Genomic DNA, 19,498 nt, shown 5'->3' on the forward strand with positions numbered 1-19,498 from the left:
ATCTCTTCCTGGGGGCCTGCAGTTCAGGGGGAAAGATACTTAGCAAATGTGATCTAAATGTGAAGGAAAGTCATGGTGAGGTCAGAAGTGAAGAGGAATACAGCACATTCCAAGCATTAAAAGGTTTCTAATTTCTGCATAACTAGATGCAGAAATCAAAGGTGAACTTCGTGTGGGGCCGAGCTATGCAACATTAAAAATTGAAGAATGGTAGGGATGTCTGGAGGTTGGGGTAGGAGAGACATGGTCAAAGAATATTATGTACTCGTATGACAATGTCCTTGTGGAACCCAGTCCTCTGCATAATAAGTATACCAATAAAAGGGGAACCTTTTTAATTTTTAAATTAAAACACTTATTGAAAAGTTTTCAGCAGAATATGATCAGAGCAGCATTTGGAAAAGGTAATAGCAACGCTGGGGCTCCAATATGTAAAGTTGGATGAGGTGGGAAGGGTGGGCAGGCAGGCAGGCAGGCAGGCAGGCAGGCAGGCTGGCTGGCTGGCAGGCAGCTGCAGAGAGCCAGAAGGGAGGTCACTGCCACTTCCAATGGGAAGGCAGTGGTGAGGGCGAACAGAAGAGGTGCAGTGATAAGCTGTAGAAGATAAAGCCGCCAGCTGTGGTGACTGAGGGAAAAAAAAAGATGAGGGAGGCAGAGTGGTGAAAATGTCTCTCAGGCGTGGGGCTGACCCAGCTAGGGAATTGGCAATCCCACCCATGATGGGGACATTAGATGAAGTTTGACGGGAAAGCCCATGAGATCAGTTCTGACCATGACATGTTAAGATGCCCTCAAAACATGTATATGAAGGTCAAGTCCCCAGTTAGTTATGTAACTGAATTTCAGGCCTAAAATTCTCTGTAGATGCAAAACTGAGTCAAGAATGAATGAGAGACTTCCCAAAAGCCAATGAGAGAGAGAGAGAGAGAGAGACAGACAGAGAGAGAGAGAGAGAGAGAGAGAGAGAGAGAGAGAGAGAGAGAGAGAGAATATGTTTAGGAATAAGAGTCAAGGACTTAGGACAGAATCCCAAAGCATCCCCACTCTTCATGGTGAAGAAGACTTGCCCTCAAAGGAAACCAAAAAAGAACAGCAAAAAGGTCCCAAAGACAGCATGGTTCCCCCAAACACAGAGAAGAGTGTCTAAAGAATATGACCAGCTAGGCCCAACCCAGCCAAGACACGAAGAAGTTAAGTCAAGGCTATAGAGTGTGCTTCAGATTGACAGACATGAAGATCATCGTGACCTTCTCCTGGGGGACGGGGGAACCCTGCACACAGCGGCTAAACTGGGACAGAGTGAGGTTGCAGAGTCACAGATTCAGATGATCCAGCTAACCTAACCCTACTGTAGAAGACCAGGAGCTGGCTGGGCTGTGGCCATGAAGGGGTGAAAACCAAGCAGAGCCCATTTTTTGAGTGTGTTTTGGTGGCTTGGAGGTGGGTTTTGATTTTTTGTTTTTGTTTTTGTTTTGGTGGGGTTTTGTTTCTCTTTTGTCTTTTTCTTTCTCTAAGATGTGAAAAGCTTTCTGAAAATTTGAAAGAAGTATTATTTGGGGAATACCTTCCCACACTTCACCTATCCCTCAGACTTCCTGAGACCCAGTGGAAACAAAAAAATTAATTGATGGCAAACACTCAAGCCCCAAACATCCAAAACCTTTCCACTCCACACTCTGGGCTTGTTAAGGGGAAGGAATTTTCCTTTGATTAGCCCAAGCCCTCGACTCCCCTTTCCTCTTCCAAATCTCATTAGAAAGTCAAATTAGGGAGCCCACACCAGCCAAGTTTTGTTTTGCCCTAACAGCCCTCCCTGTCCCCGCAAAGCCTGCCTGATGGAGGTTAATGGGATTCCAGCCTCCCCAGCCTGGTGAAGAGCCAGGGTGACCTACTTTCAAAGGCCTGCCTGTCGAAACTGACTTGTTTTTCAGCAGTCTTCATCCCCATTCCCAGCGCCCCTTCTCAAAGGACAGTCGTGAATGAACCAATTAGCTGGTGACTTGTTTAATTCAATAAATCAAGCCAGAGCACTGACAGCCCAGTGTTCAGGTAGAGACAGGAAAAGACAAATTCTAAGCAAAGCCACATCCTTCACTGGTTCCTTGCGATCATAAGTGGAAAACAGTTCCTACAAATCATTCTGAATTTGCACTGCTCTGTTCCTCCAGGGTGGTCTGAATGCTAAGAATTACCAGAACTTTCAAAGATATTTATCTCCTGGAAAGGACTGGCATTCTCCCTGAATTATTCCCATCCATTCTGCTTGGTTATCTCTTGCTTAGACAATGGCCCGTGTTTGTGAGGTCTCCGGTACAGAGACCGGGTCAACTTCTCTAGAAATAAAACCAGAAATATCTTCCTTTTAAATCAGCCCTCTGGTTCCAGAGCCCCTCCTGCCCCCTAGCAGAGTCACCTGGGTCCATCCACACTCTCAGGGTAGTGAAGGAACATGGACTAGAGCAGGTGGTGGATCTGCGTGTACAGATGGACTTGGAGTCCCAGATGCCTTATGGTTAGAAATGAATGTTGCAAGAACCTGACAAACCCTGATCCGCCAACTCAGGGCTTCAGCCAAGTGAATGGCTTTGCCGCCCCCTGGTGGCTTAATGGAGTTCCTGCACTTGAGGGGAAAAAAATCGAACTCACGAGACAAAACTAAACCTTTAGGAATTGTTACCAGGTCTCATTGGTGTGGATCTGTAACTTATGAGGCAAGGATCGAGGTCTAGATGGATCACAAAGATCATTTCTTACCTTGTTTCCTCTGTGTTGTGTTTTGGGAAGTTTTGTTGCAAATGAGGCACAGTATTGCCAGGAACCATGATGAGCAATTTCTTTACAATAGGTGAGGTTAAAAACACCTGTTCCTGTGCCCTCATCCCACGCACCACACATGGAGAAAGCGTAAATAAGCCACTTATTTTTCATTTTGCTTGTGTGAGTTTGGACAATGCTGGATTGGGACTTTTTTTTTTTTAAGATATGCTATTTTTCTTGGGACCAGGTGTTATGGTTTGCATCTTAGATGTCCCCTAAAAAGCTAAAGGCACTCATGGAAAGTGATGGAAACTTCAGGAGTTGGGAAGAAGGTAGGCCTGTGGAGGTCTGTACTTGGAAGGTATATCAGCATGCAGCCACCCACTACCTCCTTCTTATGACCCCACCATGACATACTATGTGCCACAGCCCCACAGAAACATGACCATGGGCTGGAATCTCTGACACCATGAGCCAAAAGGAGACTTTTTTCCCTCTAAAATGTTTTTCTCGGTTGTCTTGTCACAGCAACGGAAAACTGGAACAAGATGGGCCACAAAGATGTTCAATTTCAGAATATTTGTGGATATTTATAATGACATATCTTGGGGACAGGACCCAAGTCTCAACATGCAACATGTTTCATGTACACCTTTTACACTTGGATAGGTTTGCACAATATTTTAATGTATCTGCGTGGAGTTCTCCTTTTGGGTTTCATGTTACCGCTCAGAAAGTCTCAGATTTGTGGCTTTTAAGATTTGTAATACTGAGCATGTGCCGTTCTCTTTATTATACAAAGGTTTTAATTGATGTATAATTCAACTGGTTTCCTTTGCAGTTGCTTTTCTTATTTCAAATCTAAGACAGGTAACATTTCTTTAACAAAAGTTTTAATCAGATGTTTGATGTTTTCTATAATCTAGATGTATCTATCTGGTTCTAGAGCTATTGCTTGCTGTATGGTGTTCGGTGTGAATCCAGTATTTTTATTATAGTGGTCCTGACACCCTTGGTGACCAGTCTTTCCTCTCAGGCTCACTTGAGTAGACTATTTCATACAGGGCAGTTTCTAGATTCTCCATTTTGGGTCACTAATTTCTATTCTGTTTTACTTTGATTATATTATTTTTAATTAGATTTGTCATATACTCTGGCATGTAATAAGTTTATATCAATTCTCTCTGCTTTAAAATAAAAAAGGATTCAAATTTAAATCCTAGATAAAAGAAAATTAGGACACCAAATTGGCAAAATGTCATATCTTGGAAGACCTGGAATCTAAAAGAGCATAAATAAGAACTTGATTAAAGTTCGATTAAATTAAAGAGCCCTAGGCCTGGCTAGCATTTCCTGAGAAAAAGTCACACATAAGCTTATCCATTTCATTATTTTAAATAAGGTTTTTATAAGAGAAATAATAAATACTTTGAAGCGACCTTTAATTAAATTTGAAGGTCAAAGGAAATAGAAAAGCTCTACATTCATTTCCTAGATTAATTCATTTATTTCAACAAACATTTGGAAGGAACCCACTGCATGCTAAGGTCTCTACCAGACAGGGAAATATAGCTGAAATAACAAATTTAAAAAAAAAAAAAAAAAAAAAGCCTCTACTCTATTGGTACCTAATGGGGAAGAGAGACATTAAACAAGAAATTCTGAGCGATGCATCAAGTCAGCAAGCAGTCTGGGGGAGCAGAAAAAAGGTCTCTCATGGAAGCACTATACAGCCTGGGGGAAATTTTCTTGTGCTGGATAAGAGAAAGTGGCAAGGTGTGTCTAAAGATGCTTAAAAAACTTTGCTCCTGCACCCTTCTGCATCAACAGAGGGTCCAGTTTTCCCATCCCTTGCAGCACTCGCCAGGCCCTGGAAGGCCCCGCCCTCAGGCTGTTGGCTGTGTTGGTTGAACAGGCGTCTATGAGACCTTGTCCTTGAGCAGCGTCTCAGCCACATTTCTTGATGTAACTGAATCCCTGGCAAAAAGCAGCTTAAGAAAGGAAAGGCGTGTTTTGGCTCCTGGTTTTGGAAGACACACACATGCATCTGTAGCTCAGCTCGCTTCCCCTTTCTTCCCTGTTGTAGTCAGTCAGGGGGGCCAGCCTGTGGATGGTGCTCCCCCACGTTGAGGGAGGTCCTCAATGAGGCTTCTCTGGAAATAGCTTTGAGAACACTCAGATCCTGCTGTCCTACGTGGTTACTGGTCCAGTTAAGTTGTTAAGAAGATCAACCATCACACAAACTTATGTCTGTGAGGTACAGAAGTACCAGTTTGTGCCGGATTGGCGTCAGGGAGGTTCCTAATGCTCTAGGTTCCTCAGTAGAGCTGTATTTGTCTCCCTAGGTTGTCACTGTGAGTCACGTCACTTGTGGGGGTCAGGATATGAATAACTATCTCTGAAATGACACTCTGAAGAAGATGGAGGACAGCGGGTGGAGCATCTATGTGGCATTGGAGGAGGGCTGCATCCCAAGGGACTGCTGGACAGGCATTGTAAAACAGGCCAGCCACTTGATATGAGGCTGGACAGGCAGTGCTACAGCTCCCAGACTGCAGGCACTATGGAAGCTGGGAGCCTAAGTTCCCTCAGGAGCTTCTTAAAGAAAGCTGCTGAGTGCTGGGGAGATGACTCAGTCAGTCAACTGCTTGCCAGGAAAGTACAAGGACCAGAATCCACATTTTTAAAATGTCAGCTGTGGTTACCACATGCTTATAATCCCAACACTAAGGAGGGGGAAATAGGCAGATAATTGGGGCTTCCTAGCCAATCAGCCTAGCCTACTTGGTGAGTTCCAGGACACTGAGAGATCTTATTTAAAAAAAAAAAAAAAAAAAGCCGGGCGGTGGTGGCGCACGCCTTTAATCCCAGCACTCGGGAGGCAGAGGCAGGCGGATCTCTGTGAGTTCGAGGCCAGCCTGGGCTACCAAGGGAGTCCCAGGAAAGGCGCAAAGCTACACAGAGAAACCCTGTCTCGAAAAACCAAAAAAAAAAAAAAAAATGGCCAGGCAGTGGTGGTGCACGTCTTTAATCCCAGCATCTGGGAGGCAGAGCCAGGTGAATCTCTGTGAGTTCAAGGCCAGCCTGGGCTACAGAATGAGTTCCAGGAGAGGCACCAAAACTACACAGAGAAACCTTGTCTCAAAAAACAAACAAACAAACAAACAAAGCATTAGAGCTGAAGTCTCTAAGATTAGACTAAGACTCCACCACAGGAAAGTGGCCACTATGATAGCAGGGAGACGCCCCCAGGAGGTATGACAGCTACTTCATGATATACAATTTTCTGTTTGTGACATTGTGTCAGCACCCAAGCTGCTTTGGATTTTGGAGGATCCCAGCTTTTGGGGTTTTCAGAACAAAGATGTTAAACCTGTGATTATAATCATAGCAGAGATGCTGAGCACTGAATTAAGCACACTGTGCAGGAGAGCTGGCTAATTAGCCACTATAACCCTCTGATACAGACATATGATTCCCATTTTAAAGATTTGGACACTGGGGCCAGAGAGATGCTGTACAAGCAAGAGGACTTGAGTTCAGGCCCTCCAGATCTCATATAAAAGCTGGGCATGGCTGCATGTGCCTATAAGCCCCGCATTGAGGAAGCAGAAACTGGTGGGTCACTGGACAGCAAATTTGGCCAAAATGGTGAGCCTGGTTTGAAAGAGAGATGCTATCTCAAACAATAAGATGAATAGTGATAGAGGAAGATACCTAACATGGTAGAGGTACATGTATCCACAGATATGTGCACATACATAACACACACAAATGAAAGAAACAATATTTGAAACGAATTTGGATACTCAGATACAGAGGAGGCTGAGTTTGCTCAAAGGCACACAGATCTACAGGCTGGTGTCAGGACCTACACTTAAGCTTTCCTCCCCTCTGCTTCTTGGTTGGTTCCATATGTCTGCCAAGGGCCAATGATCTAGTTCTGTGGGGCCCAATGGGTCTGGAATCATCACTATCTGGGCCAGGTGATGGTAGGCAGAAGCGCAGATCTCAGCAAAAGCCACAGGGTCTCTCAAAACAGCAAAGGCTGACCAGTGACCAGATGGAATGAACAGATCAGGTGGTGACTAGCCAAGGATTTCCCACAGCTAGTGGCCTGAGGCTGCAGCGTCATGCCAAGCTGCCTTTAAGCCTTGGCCCCTGCTACCCATGCCTCCAAGCTCATTCACCCCAATGCACTCTCATTGCCTCTCAACAACACAGGATCATAATTCTACCCCTACAGGATCTCCATGAAGGGAAAATGGAATTGGATGGGTCTGTCACCTAGAATATGCTAAGAGAACGTGACTCTTCCACCCCAGTTCCTTCTGTGAACCACCTCCATCATCTCTTGCAATGCAGCCTCTCCTGAGACCTTGCAACCTGTGGAGATGGAGGCTGAAGAGCTAGCTGCTCCTAGTAGCTGGGGTCTGGAGACATTATTTCCGGGCACTGGAACATTTAGCCAAAGGTTCCTGGCTCTCCAACTCAACTGGTAACCAGGGCAACCAGATGAGTATGCCCTGATGCCAGGCAGGTCCTCACCCTAGGTGGTTTCTTAAGGTAAACAGAGGCAGAAGGCACTGGAAGACCTTTCGCACTCTGGAGATCTTAATTGAGTGGGCAGGAGGAGAACTTAGGAGCTGATAATAGAAAGAACATTGACCTTGAGCTCATGTTTGTGTGGGTCATTGTCTCCATTCTATTCTGCCCCTTAATGTTGTGACTCTGGACAAGTTCCATGACTCTCTTAAAGAAAACAGAATCAATAATCCTTACCTTAGTTCTGTTGTAAAGATGAAATGAAGATATGTCTTGGGACCTTGGAGAGCAGTTACTGTTTGCAAAGCTCATTTCACATCCTACATAGCTAGGTACACACACACACACACACACACACACACACACACACACACACACACACAGAGAGAGATTTCCCAGAGCTTTACAGTACAGTGAGAGATGCGTCAGTCTATAACTGAGCAAATAAATCATACTTGGAACTGCTATAGAGGTGTTTAAAAATGGACAGTGTGAGGCATTCATCTTTGTCCAACAGGTAGGCTCAGAAGAGAAGTGAGCATAAACCAAGGATGCTTGAGGAGTCTGCCCCCTCTCTGTCCCTCTGAGTTTTTAACCACGGCCAGCCACACAGCCCCCAAGTATCTGTGCAGCCCATCCTGAATGTGATAGCCTCTCTATTTGGTTTCTAGGAGAGCAGCACCCTCAGCTGAATTCTCAGTGGACAGGACACGCCACTTAATGTCCTTCTTGACGATGATGGGCCCCAGTCCTGACTGGAATGTGGGCCTATCTGCAGAGGATCTGTGCACCAAGGAGTGTGGCTGGGTCCAGAAAGTGGTGCAGGACCTGATCCCCTGGGATGCTGGCACTGACAGCGGGGTGACCTATGAGGTAGGTGTGTGCCCACAGTGGAAGGCAGACCTCCTTAGCAACCCCTTCTGGTCTGCCCTATTCTAGGTGTCCTGGGGAAGGAAGTGGGTGTGACTCAGCCATGTCCTAGAAGTCCTTTGTGGCCAGCATTGTTCTATGTACCAACTGCATTAAAGTCTGGAGCCATCACAAGGCCTGAAAGGTGGCTAAGTGGTTAAGAGCACTTGTTATTGTAGAGGGTTAGTTCAGTTCCCAGCCCCTGCAAGGCAGCTAACAAATATCTAACTCCATTTCCAGAGGATCCTAACCCCCTCTTCTAACATCCATGGGTACCAAGCACACAGGTGGCATACATATATGCATGCAGGAAAAAAAAAAAACTTAAACATATAAAATACATAAATCTTTTTTAAAGACATTTTTAAAGTCTGGAGGCATCAGAAAACCAGTAGGAGAGGGATAGGGAGACAGCTAAGTCAGTGAAGTTCTTGTTGGGCGAACAGGAGGACCTGAGTCAGTTCCCTAGAACCTAGTTAAAAAGTCAGGCATGGCGGGACACGCTTGGAATCCTAGTGCTGGGGAGGGGAAACAGGTGGATCTCTGGAGCTTGCTGGCCAGCTGGACTAGCCCACTCTGCAAGTCCCTGACCACTGAGAGACCCTGTCTCAAAAAGCAAGGTGGAGAGTATCTGAGGAATGACACCCACAGTGGACCTCTGGCCTCCACACACGTGTACACATGCTCCTGTACTCACAGGTGTTCACATTCACACACAAAAAGAAGGAAATGCGTGAGGGAGCAATCACTCAGAGATTTAGCCAATGCCCTAATTGGTACATTTTTTTGTTTGTTTGCTATGTTGTTGTTCGGTTTGGAGGTTTGCGTAGAACCCAGGGCCTTGCCTATACTGGGTGAGAGTTCCGCAACTAAACTGCATTCCCAGCCCTTGCTTTGTTTTTTGTTTTAGGCATGCTCTCACTATGTAGCCCAGGCTAGCATCAGACTCCCCATCCCCCACAGGTGTGTGCTACTGTGGCAGACTTGCAAATAGCTTCCCAGGCCTGCCACACTCATCCTTTCTGTCGGGAGTCTGGGGCTGCCTTCTCACAGCAATGGCTGAGCTGAGTAGTCATCAGACACAGTGTGACTCACATCTGACCAGACACGAGAACAGTTAGCTGCCTGGTCCAGCAGAAAAAGCCTTGGATCCAGGTCAAGCTGGCTCAGCCACTTCTAAGCTTGGATGACCTCTTTGGAACTTGGCTTCTTCAGCCAGGCACAAACTTTCGGTGCATGTGCAAGCTTTTAAGCATAGGTTTATGGATTTCTAAGCACAGGATCTACACAAGTGGAATTCCACAAATATAGTTACACTTTTTAAAAGATTTATTTTATGTATATGAGTGTTCTATGTACATGTACACCTTTACACCAGAAGAGGGCATCAGATCCCACTACAGATGGTTGTGAGCCACCATGTGGTTGCTCAAAATTGAACTCAGGACCTCTGGAAGAACAGCCAGTGCTCTTAACCACGGAGCCTTCTCTCCAGCCCTAGTTACACTTCTTAAATTCCAACCCGAGCAATGTTCTGTATTTGATCCCCAGAATCTCTCTCAGTCTCTCAGTCTCTCTCTCTCTCTCTCTCTCTCTCTCTCTCTCTCTCTCTCTCTCTCTCTCACACACACACACACACACACACACACACACACACACACACACACACACTAAACAAATTGGTCTGAGGCTTTTTCCATTGTATTTCCGATGCTGTCTGTTTTATTTCCACAGTCACCAAACAAGCCCACAATTCCTCAGGAAAAAATCCGACCCTTGACCAGTCTGGACCATCCTCAGAGTCCTTTCTATGACCCAGAAGGTGGGTCCATCACACAAGTGGCCAGAGTTGTCATCGAGAGAATCGCCCGGAAGGTACCATGAGGAAGGCCAGTGTGCCTATCCACCTTTCTAGAATCACTAGGGTCTCTAGCAGGAAGCACCTTTGGATATGGATTTCTGGGCCTTTTGAGGTTTCCAGTATGAAAATTATCTTTTTAAATGTAAATGAGTAAAAGCAACCCAGAGTGAAGCCAGGTTCAAAGGAATGATTTGATCCAAGCAGGTTAGTTGATCATAAGTTCTACAGTCAGTTGCTAAAGTCTGCCATGGTCAGGCTATCTGTTTAGTCAATGCTTTTCTTCTTGCACTTCTTTTCATGTAAGCTGTAAATGTTGGACCAGAACTCTGCCATCACATGGATCTGGTGCCAAGGAAACATTCATTAGATTTAGGTATTCCATCTCTCCCTTGAGCATTCTCCTTTTTCAAATGTACACTCCATTTCTTTTGCAGGGAGAGCAATGCAACATTGTACCTGACAATGTGGATGACATTGTAGCTGACCTGGCTCCAGAAGAGAAAGATGAAGGTATGTTGTTCTCCGTTGTTGCAGGTGGCAACATAAATTGACATGGCCAATAGTCTCTGACTCAGTGTTCCCATCTCTGAAATAACCAGGATGCCTGGGGCAGGGGGTGGAGTTCAGTGTATAAGAAAATTGCTGGAGGACTGAAATTAGTATTTAACATTAGTTCTCTATGACGGCCATGAACATGGACTTAGGAGGTTTCGCAGTATCCAGATCACTGTCCGCTTTGATGCTTGTGCCTTGTCAGGTGGACACAAGCCCATCTACCCATCATCAAGGACAAACGTCCAGGCCCAAATGGCAGAGCCTTGGTTTTTAAGTTTCCTCACAGAACCTAGACTTCCTGAGTCTGTAACCTTGACAGGAAGCTAACCTTCCTATCTCTCTCCCTCAACTATGAAATGGGCATAATAGCAGACTCTGCCTCCAAGAAATTGAGAATCAACAGGCTCAATTAAGTAAGATTCCTAAGGTTGCTAGCACAGGGTAGCTTCGGGAGCTAACACCCGTGGGTTGAGCCAATAGGAAGGAGAAGCTGCAAAAGAGCTTTGAGCTTCTCGAAACTTCCCATGAAATCCCACATGCTTGGAAACAATGTCTGCCAAGGGCAGGGCAGAGACGAGAAGATACACACATGTAAAAGGATCTTACAGGAAGAGAAGAGTCACCATTCATTAGATAGTTACCAACAGGGTGTTGGAACATCATTTTCTTTTCTTTTTTTAAAATTATTTTATGTGCATTGGTGTTTTGCCTACATGTATGTCCACATGAGGGTGTCAGATCCCCTGAAACTGGACTTACTGACAGTTGTGAGCTGCCATGTAGGTGCTGGGAGTTGAACCCGGGTGCTCTGGAAGGGCAGCCAGTGCTCTTAACTGCTGAGCCATCTCGCCAGCCCCTGGAACACACAGATAAACCTTCATGCAGAGAGCCAGTCATGGCTTCCACAGGCTCCCAGGGAGAACATGTCAAACACTCTTTGCAGACGACACCCCTGAAACCTGCATCTACTCCAACTGGTCTCCGTGGTCGGCCTGCAGCTCCTCCACCTGTGAAAAGGGCAAGCGGATGCGGCAGCGCATGCTGAAGGCACAGCTGGACCTCAGTGTCCCCTGCCCTGACACCCAGGACTTCCAGCCCTGCATGGGCCCTGGCTGCAGTGATGAAGGTAAGGTAAGGTCTAGGCCAGCTGGAGAAGATTAGGAAGAGAGGCCTTTAACCATGGCAGACAGCTTTCCCAGAGTGGCCTCATGGTCAATGAAGCCCAAGCCGAGCAAAAGCCTCCTACGGTATCTTGAGACCTCTGAACACACAAGCCATCCTGTGATAACAAATTCCCGAGGCTCACCACCTTCTCCCTCCATGTGTCACTTGTATGTCAGTCACCTAGACCAAGGTGCCTGTCAGAACATCGGGGGAAGGGATCACTGGGAGCCAGAGGAGTTAGTCAGTGGTGGCGTGACCTCATGGACTCCATGGCCCCCTAGGTGGGAGAGTGATCTCCTTTCTCTTGCTAGGCCCCACTTCCTAAAGTCTCCCCTAGACCCCCAACCACCACAAGATACTGTTAGAAATAAGTTTGGGGTCACAAAAGAAGGAGCACCATTCTGACTTGAGTGCCTGACAATGCAGACTTGACTCTTGCTCCAGGGTGTGCTCAGGAGGCGTGAACAGACAGGCAGTGCAATTCATCTTATTCTAACTCAGGTGATGGCTGTGGCTTTTCCCCATCGGCTGGGGTCCAACCTCACAGTCTTATTCAGTCAGCTAGTCTGAAAAGAATCGGTGCACAGGAGACAGAGGAAGGAGAGGGGTCCCTTCCCCAGACCATCAAATGCCTAGGACAGAGCAGGGGGCCTGTGTGTAAACAAAGGTTTTACTGGGTCCACAGGATTAACATATTTGTATAAAAGTCTTAAAGGTAGGGGAAATAAAGGTTTTAATTCCTTATTCTAAACACAAGTTGTGTAGTATAGAACTATAGAAAAGACTCATATTTTATATTTCTTACAATACCACCACCAGCTGGGACCAAATGGTCAATGCATGAGCTGTGGGGGACAGTTCACATTCAACCACAGCACACGTGTGCGCGCACACACACACACATGCACACACACCAGCCACGGGATATAATGTACACATCTGCAGAGGCAGCAGACAGATGTTTTGTGACAAATTACTAATGACAAGTAGTCTGATTCTGACCCTTAGCTCAGCTGCATTTTTCCTTCTTTCTTCCTCTCATTTTCTTCCTCCCTGCCCTCCCCCCTTTTGGGGAGTTTGGGAATTTGAGAAAGTTCCTCACCATATAGCCCAGGCCAGCCTAGAGCTCACTCTATAGTTCCATGCTGGTCACTTGGGTGCTGAGATTACAGGAGTGGAGTGTGTGCCCCAGGTCCAAGGCATAGGCCCAGCGATTTACAACTGTCATACCTCCTGGGGGCGTCTCCCTGCTATCATAGTGGCCACTTTCCTGTGGTGGAGTCTTAGTCTATCCTTAGAGACTTCAGCTCTAATGCTTTGTTTGTTTGTTTGTTGAGACAAGGTTCCTCTGTGTGGTTTTGGTGCCTCTCCTGGAACTCATTCTGTAGCCCAGGCTGGCCTCAAACTCACAGAGATCTGCCTGCCTCTGCCTCCCAAGTGCTGGGATTAAAGGCGTGCGCCACCACCGCCCGGCCCAAATGCTTTTAAGTAGTTGTTATTCCCGGGACCTCTTCCGAATCCCACCTGAGCCTTGCTTCACGTAGGGACCTTCAGGCATATTGCTTACGTTCTCCAGCTCTGTCAGAAACTGTCAAAGGTCAGGCTTGATCTCTGCAAGTTTGCAAAACCTGTCACTACACATAGCTTTCAAGACTGCAGGACGACGATTGCTGGGCAAAGGGCAGCTGCCTGCTTCTGCATGACTCTTCCCTGCCTCTACGGGTCCATGCTGCTTTCTGTTCATATTCTGAGAAGGGTGGCCATGGCAGGCCTATACAGGCTGGAATGGTGCCTGAAACAAAGACAAGCAATTCCAAGCAGAGGCTAGCTAAAACAGCACACTCCTGCTTGACACTTCCTGGCTTTTCCTGGTAGCAGGCTAGCCTGCCTCTCAGGGCTTTACCCCCCACATGGTTTATTGCTAGCCATCTGGGCCTCAAATAGGGCACCATGGAGAAGAACAAATCCTGTTATAGACAAACCTACAAGGAGACAGGGAAAAGAAACTCACTGTCAACACTTGAGGCTCCTTTTGGGGACAAGAGCTAGGGAACTAATGCCAGCAGTAGAGCTGAAGTCTCTAAGGATAGACTAAGACTCCACCACAGGAAAGTGGTCACTATGATAGCAGGGAGACGCCCCCAGGAGGTATGACAGTTGTAAATCGCTGGGCCTATTCCTTGGACCTGGGTCACACGCTCCACTCCTTAACCGCCTCTCCTCCCAGAGTCAGAGTTCTCTGTACCAACCCCAGGTTCTTCTCTGCCCCTCCTGAGCATGCTCAGTGTGTTGCAGATGGCTCCACCTGTACCATGTCGGAGTGGATCACCTGGTCGCCTTGCAGCATCTCGTGTGGCATGGGCATGAGGTCCCGGGAGAGGTACGTGAAGCAGTTCCCAGAGGACGGCTCGGTATGCACGCTGCCCACGGAGGAGACCGAGAAGTGCACAGTCAACGAGGAGTGTTGTGAGTGGGCGTGGCCTGTAGGTGGGTGGGGCAAGCAGGGGGACCCCAGCCCAAGCTGCACAACTCCAACTGTATGGACTCCCTAGCTCCCAGCAGCTGCCTGGTGACGGAATGGGGCGAGTGGGATGACTGCAGCGCCACCTGTGGGATGGGCATGAAGAAGCGGCACCGTATGGTCAAGATGAGCCCCGCTGATGGCTCCATGTGCAAGGCTGAGACATCGCAGGCGGAGAAATGCATGATGCCTGAGTGCCGTGAGTGGGTATGGGGAGGGCTTTGGGCAGGGAACCTCAAACGGACAACAGACATCCAAGTGTTCCCCTACTGGGTGGATGAATAGGGGTCAAAAGAAAGCAAGGTCTGGTCTTGTAGGGCACTGTCAGGAGCAAGAGGAACCACAGGTGTGACAGGTATCCCATCAACTAGACAGACAAGCTCCTTGGGGGTGTTCTAAGCACACTGGTGGCTTCTGGAGAGAATTCACCTGCAGCTGTGTTCCATAGAAGCATTCCCTTGGGGCAATAGAAAGAGACAGTAAATTTAGGTAAGGCATGCTTTGGCTGAGTCCAATCCATTCCTGGTTTTTTGTTTGTGGGGTGGAGACAGGGTTCCATTGTGAAGTCCTGACTGGCCTGGAACTGGCTATGCAGACCAGGTTTGCCTTGAACTCATAGAAAGACCCCCTGCTCTGCCTCCCAAGTGCTGAGATTAAAGTGTGCACCACGATGCCCAGCACATTCTTGTTTTACAATGGCCATGTTAGGCGTCGTAAGGTACAACTGTGCCCACTCTATATGCAAATGCTTATGAGTGCACATGTGTGTGTGTGTGTGCACACGCACACACACTGCAGCACTGAGCCAATTCCTGTCTGGAGCATCAAGTGAGGAGTGTTCTTAGTGAGGCCTTATTAAATCCATCCTAACTATAGACTTAATTAAATTTAGTGACTCCATTAACTCAGTGAGTTCTCTGTTGAGAACTTGCGCTCTACTTCACTGAACCTCACCTGGTATAATGTCACGACCACCAGCTGGGCCACAGGAGGTACAGGAGGAGTAATAAGCACAATAGGCTGAGAGCCCACTTCCTGCCCAGGCTGTTCACCATGAACCTAGGGTCCAGTTCCATTCTATTCCAGTGGCCAGTGCTGGTGGGAGTTTTATAGTGCCAAGATCAAAGACAACACAGGTGCCTGTTCTCAGTGCCAAACTTGGCTCTTGACCTAGACACCATCCCGTGCTTGCTGTCTCCCTGGTCCGAGTGGAGCGACTGTAGCGTAACCTGTGGGAAGGGCATGCGGACCCGCCAGCGGATGCTCAAGTCTCTGGCAGAGCTAGGTGACTGTAACGAGGAACTGGAGCAGGTGGAGAAGTGCATGCTGCCAGAATGCCGTAAGTCCCGGGTCCTGGAAGCCCAATCCTTACCTCCTCCAAAGTTCCTTGGTCCAGTGAGCCCCCAACCAGCTATGTGCTAATACTGCCAGACAGGGAGATGGCTTAATAGATAAACCACTTTGGGTACAAGCATGGGGACCGGGATTTGGGTCCCGGAACCCACATAAAAGCCCAGCCAGACCAGCTGGAATCAGTGCTCTGTAGGTTCAGCAAGAGACCCTCTCTCAGAAAATACAGCAGAGAACAATGGAGGAAACACCAGAAATCATCTTTAGGCTTAGACATGCCTGTGCATACAGATACATATTCAAAAGGACATAGACCGTTAAGATCCTATAGTGAGACGAATTTGTCCGGGAGGAAGAGTGGTGTTTGGATCTGTGTTGGCAGAAACTCTTCAATCTCACTGTTGTCTACAAAGCACACAAACACAACGTGACTGGGAAGACTAACTGGGAGACGGATACTAAATACGTAGCACAAGTTGATCTCCCTCTGTCCTTTCCCTGCCCCACCCACCCCACTTACGGGCTTGTATGACCCATGAACTTTCTGAACCTTCCGATTCTATCCCTGCACCATGTGATCATTTTATTTACCCCTAACTAGAGGTTGGCATTAAGTCAATTACTCCAGCAGGCTGGTAAGGAGGAAGAAGAAAAAGCCAGGTTCTCAAAAACATCTGCCCACATCTCCCTCTAAAATCTGTAGTCAACAGCCGATATGGTTTATCCCTATCCCTCAATTTCCCAGTCCATATAGCAACAAAACACTTTCTGGGCTCCTCTGACGATGAAAGCCAGCTACTGGCACCAAGTGTGAGCAGGTGCAGACCTCCATCAGAACCCAGCAGCCTCGGGCTTTACTGCCCATACTTAGCACACAGCTACCTCAATGACTGGGCTCTAGAGCCTTCACCTAATGGTGACAGTCACCAATTCAAACAAGTCTTTCTATCCACAGGGGCCATTAAAGGGGACCAGGAAATGAACATCTGCAGGGCACTGCTGGGAGCAAATAGCTCATTTAATCCTCATAGCCCAATTTAAAAGAACTACAATTATCCCCATTTGGCCGACAAGCTCCCTTAGGGAAAGAGGCCGGAAAACACTTACTGAAAGAGTGTGTTATCATTTGCCTCCTCGGACACATCCTGAAAAATCAGACCAAAATGCTGTTTCCCCTCACACTGTGAGGTGCTTGCTTAGTAAGAAGGCTAGATCTTTTATTATGATAAGCCATAAAACACCTCTTGCTCTTGATCCTGCGTAGAATTTCTTATCCTGGGCTCTTGTAATTACACAGACCATGATATGCAAGATGCAGATGAGGTGTAGAATAAGAAAGGCTACATGGGCTTGAGGAAGGCCCAAGTATGTATGGCCCCACGCAGGCAAGCTTCCTGCAATCGTGTTCTCTCCAAAGGCTATGAAGAGAAACCACTCGCTGAAGACCACTATGGTTTCTCTGAGGAAATCTGGGTTCCTTGAGACTGGGGGGGCTGGAGTGCTGGTCAGTGCCACTGGTATGACTATTCCAGGAAGTTGCAGGGCAAAGCATGAGGCTACGAAAATACCTTCAAAGTCCCCATCACCTTAAGTCACAGAGGAGTCAGAATGAGAAGAGTGTGTGTGGGTCATGGCCTGCCACCAACCTTGCCCCTACTACTTATTGACTCTAGATAATGCCACTGCCACTAGAAACCAGTTTCTGACTCTAGATAATGCCACTGCCGCTGGAAACCAGTTTCTCCTGGTGGGCAGCAGAGTTGGGATGGCCAAAGGGGTATACTTGACTGTTTGGTTTCACACCTGTCTGTATCTTGCCAGCCATTGACTGTGAACTCAGTGAGTGGTCCCAGTGGTCTGAATGTAACAAGTCATGCGGGAAAGGCCATATGATTCGAACCCGGACAATCCAAATGGAGCCTCAGTTTGGAGGTGTGCCCTGCCCGGAGACTGTGCAACGCAAGAAGTGCCGTGCCCGGAAATGCCTTCGCAACCCATCAGTCCAGAAGCTGCGCTGGAGGGAGGCCCGAGAGAGCAGGCGCAGTGAGCAGCTGAGGGAGGAGTCGGAGGGAGAGCAATTCCCAGGTACAGTTCCCCTGGGACCAGGATGGGTGGGGCTGCTCTGAGCTCAAAGAAAGAGAGGCACTTCCCGGATTATCCACACCAAATTTTGATTCCAAATACTAAGGAAGCAAAACTTAAACAGAAGAGATTGGGTGAATATTTGTAGCAAAAATAAAAAAATTAGATATGATAATTAGATGTCAAAATAGATTTTCAAGCAAAGAGCCTCTAGAAAGTGTACACGGTTCTTTCTTCCCACTTGTAAAACACCTTGTTCACAATCAGCCTGATTAACAACCCCATTTGCTCCTGCAAAAAGGGCAAATGGCAGCACAGATGTACGTATGTACGAGAGAGCCTGGTTGTCTAGGGACATCTGGACTCCTCAAATCAAACCATCCCTCCTTAAGTGCAGAACAAGACTGCCCTGGCCTGTGGCGTCTCAGTTTAATGTTAACCACAAAGCTTAGCACTTGGATTTCTTTCTCCACATTAACATGGACCCAGGCTGCCACATAAATGGTCAACACTCCACCAGAACACTGAACCGAGTGCAGAAGAAGCCAGAGAATCGGCACAGCACAAACTGAAGTTCCAGGAAATGGCAGAGCAGAGAAAGCTTGCCAGATAAGAAGCATTCATGCAGATAAAAAATGGGAAACATAAACCCATTCTTTAAAATCATCATCACCCCGGTCTAGAGAGATGGCTACTTTTTCAGAGAACCCAGGTACAATTCCCAGCACCCACATGGTGGCTCACAACATTCTGTAACTCCAGTCCCGGGGACCAGATGCTCTCTGGCCTCCACAGGCATTTGTGTGCATATGGTGTATAGACAGGCAAAACATAAACACACACACACACACACACACAAGGAAAATGAAAAAATAGTAATAACCCCTACATGGGATGGAACTGCTGAATGAGCTGGTCCAAACCAAGAAAGCCAAATGACTGACAGACTAACAAAATGAAGAGTTAAGACAACCCATGGTTAAGTCCTGGGCACAGACCATTAAGTGCTCTTTGAATTCCCTGGAGGCAAAGAAGGCAGCCATATAAAAAAGCCAGAGCCCAGTGACTCTTCCTTAATACAGTCCATTTACTGTGGCGCTTGCCTTTAATCCCAGCACTTGGGAATCAGGCCAACCTGGTCTACAGAGCTAGTTCTAGCACAGCAAAGGCTACACAAAGAAACTGTCTCCACAAAGGGGGCACCTCATTCTCCAGTGTAGAGATGGACTAAATCTACAGGTCCTTTCCTTAAGGAGTGTTCCTATACCAAGCTGTCTGTGGCAGGCGGTAAGTCATCAGTCCCTACCAGTTAAAGGCAGCTAAATGCTCAGTAGTTTCTCCAGGAAACTTGGCTGTGGTATGGTAAATAGGTACCTAATACATACATAGTCATGAGCATGCTGTGTTCAAAGGAGAGCTATATGGAGTGCTACTGATGTGTACGAACAAGAGAACTCATCTCTGGAGGTCAAGGACGGCATGTTCATGTTTCGTAGGAAGAAGAATTGTTTGTTTTACTCAGTATTGGTTAGGCTGAAAACGGGCAGGAAGGCTCATGAGTAGTTCAGTGCTCCTGGCTGGTCACCACTTACAAGTCAGTGCTTTAAGCAATTTTTTTGTTTTTTTTTTCCGAGACAGGGTTTCTCTGTAAAACAGTCCTGACTGTCCTGGAACTCATTCTGTAGACCAGGCTAGCTTCGAATTTACAGAGATCCGCTTGCCTCTGCCTCCCAAGTGCTGGGATTAAAGGCATG

The 19,498-nt window shown here is 47.2% G+C and overlaps 1 protein-coding gene across 1 annotated transcript in view; it reads left to right on the top strand.

Moving 5' to 3' along the window:
- Spon1 (spondin 1) overlaps nucleotides 1-19,498 on the top strand; it is a 287,223-nt gene that overhangs the window by 265,650 nt on the left and 2,075 nt on the right. The window contains exons 8-15 of the mRNA XM_006978617.4: nucleotides 7,974-8,175; nucleotides 9,946-10,086; nucleotides 10,507-10,582; nucleotides 11,571-11,753; nucleotides 14,087-14,257; nucleotides 14,344-14,511; nucleotides 15,487-15,651; nucleotides 17,484-17,747. Coding sequence (XP_006978679.1) covers nucleotides 7,974-8,175; nucleotides 9,946-10,086; nucleotides 10,507-10,582; nucleotides 11,571-11,753; nucleotides 14,087-14,257; nucleotides 14,344-14,511; nucleotides 15,487-15,651; nucleotides 17,484-17,747 — 1,370 coding nt within the window. The remainder of the gene's footprint in view (nucleotides 1-7,973; nucleotides 8,176-9,945; nucleotides 10,087-10,506; nucleotides 10,583-11,570; nucleotides 11,754-14,086; nucleotides 14,258-14,343; nucleotides 14,512-15,486; nucleotides 15,652-17,483; nucleotides 17,748-19,498) is intronic.

This window comes from Peromyscus maniculatus, chromosome 1, assembly GCF_049852395.1.
Source record: "Peromyscus maniculatus bairdii isolate BWxNUB_F1_BW_parent chromosome 1, HU_Pman_BW_mat_3.1, whole genome shotgun sequence".
NCBI lineage: Eukaryota > Metazoa > Chordata > Mammalia > Rodentia > Cricetidae > Peromyscus > Peromyscus maniculatus.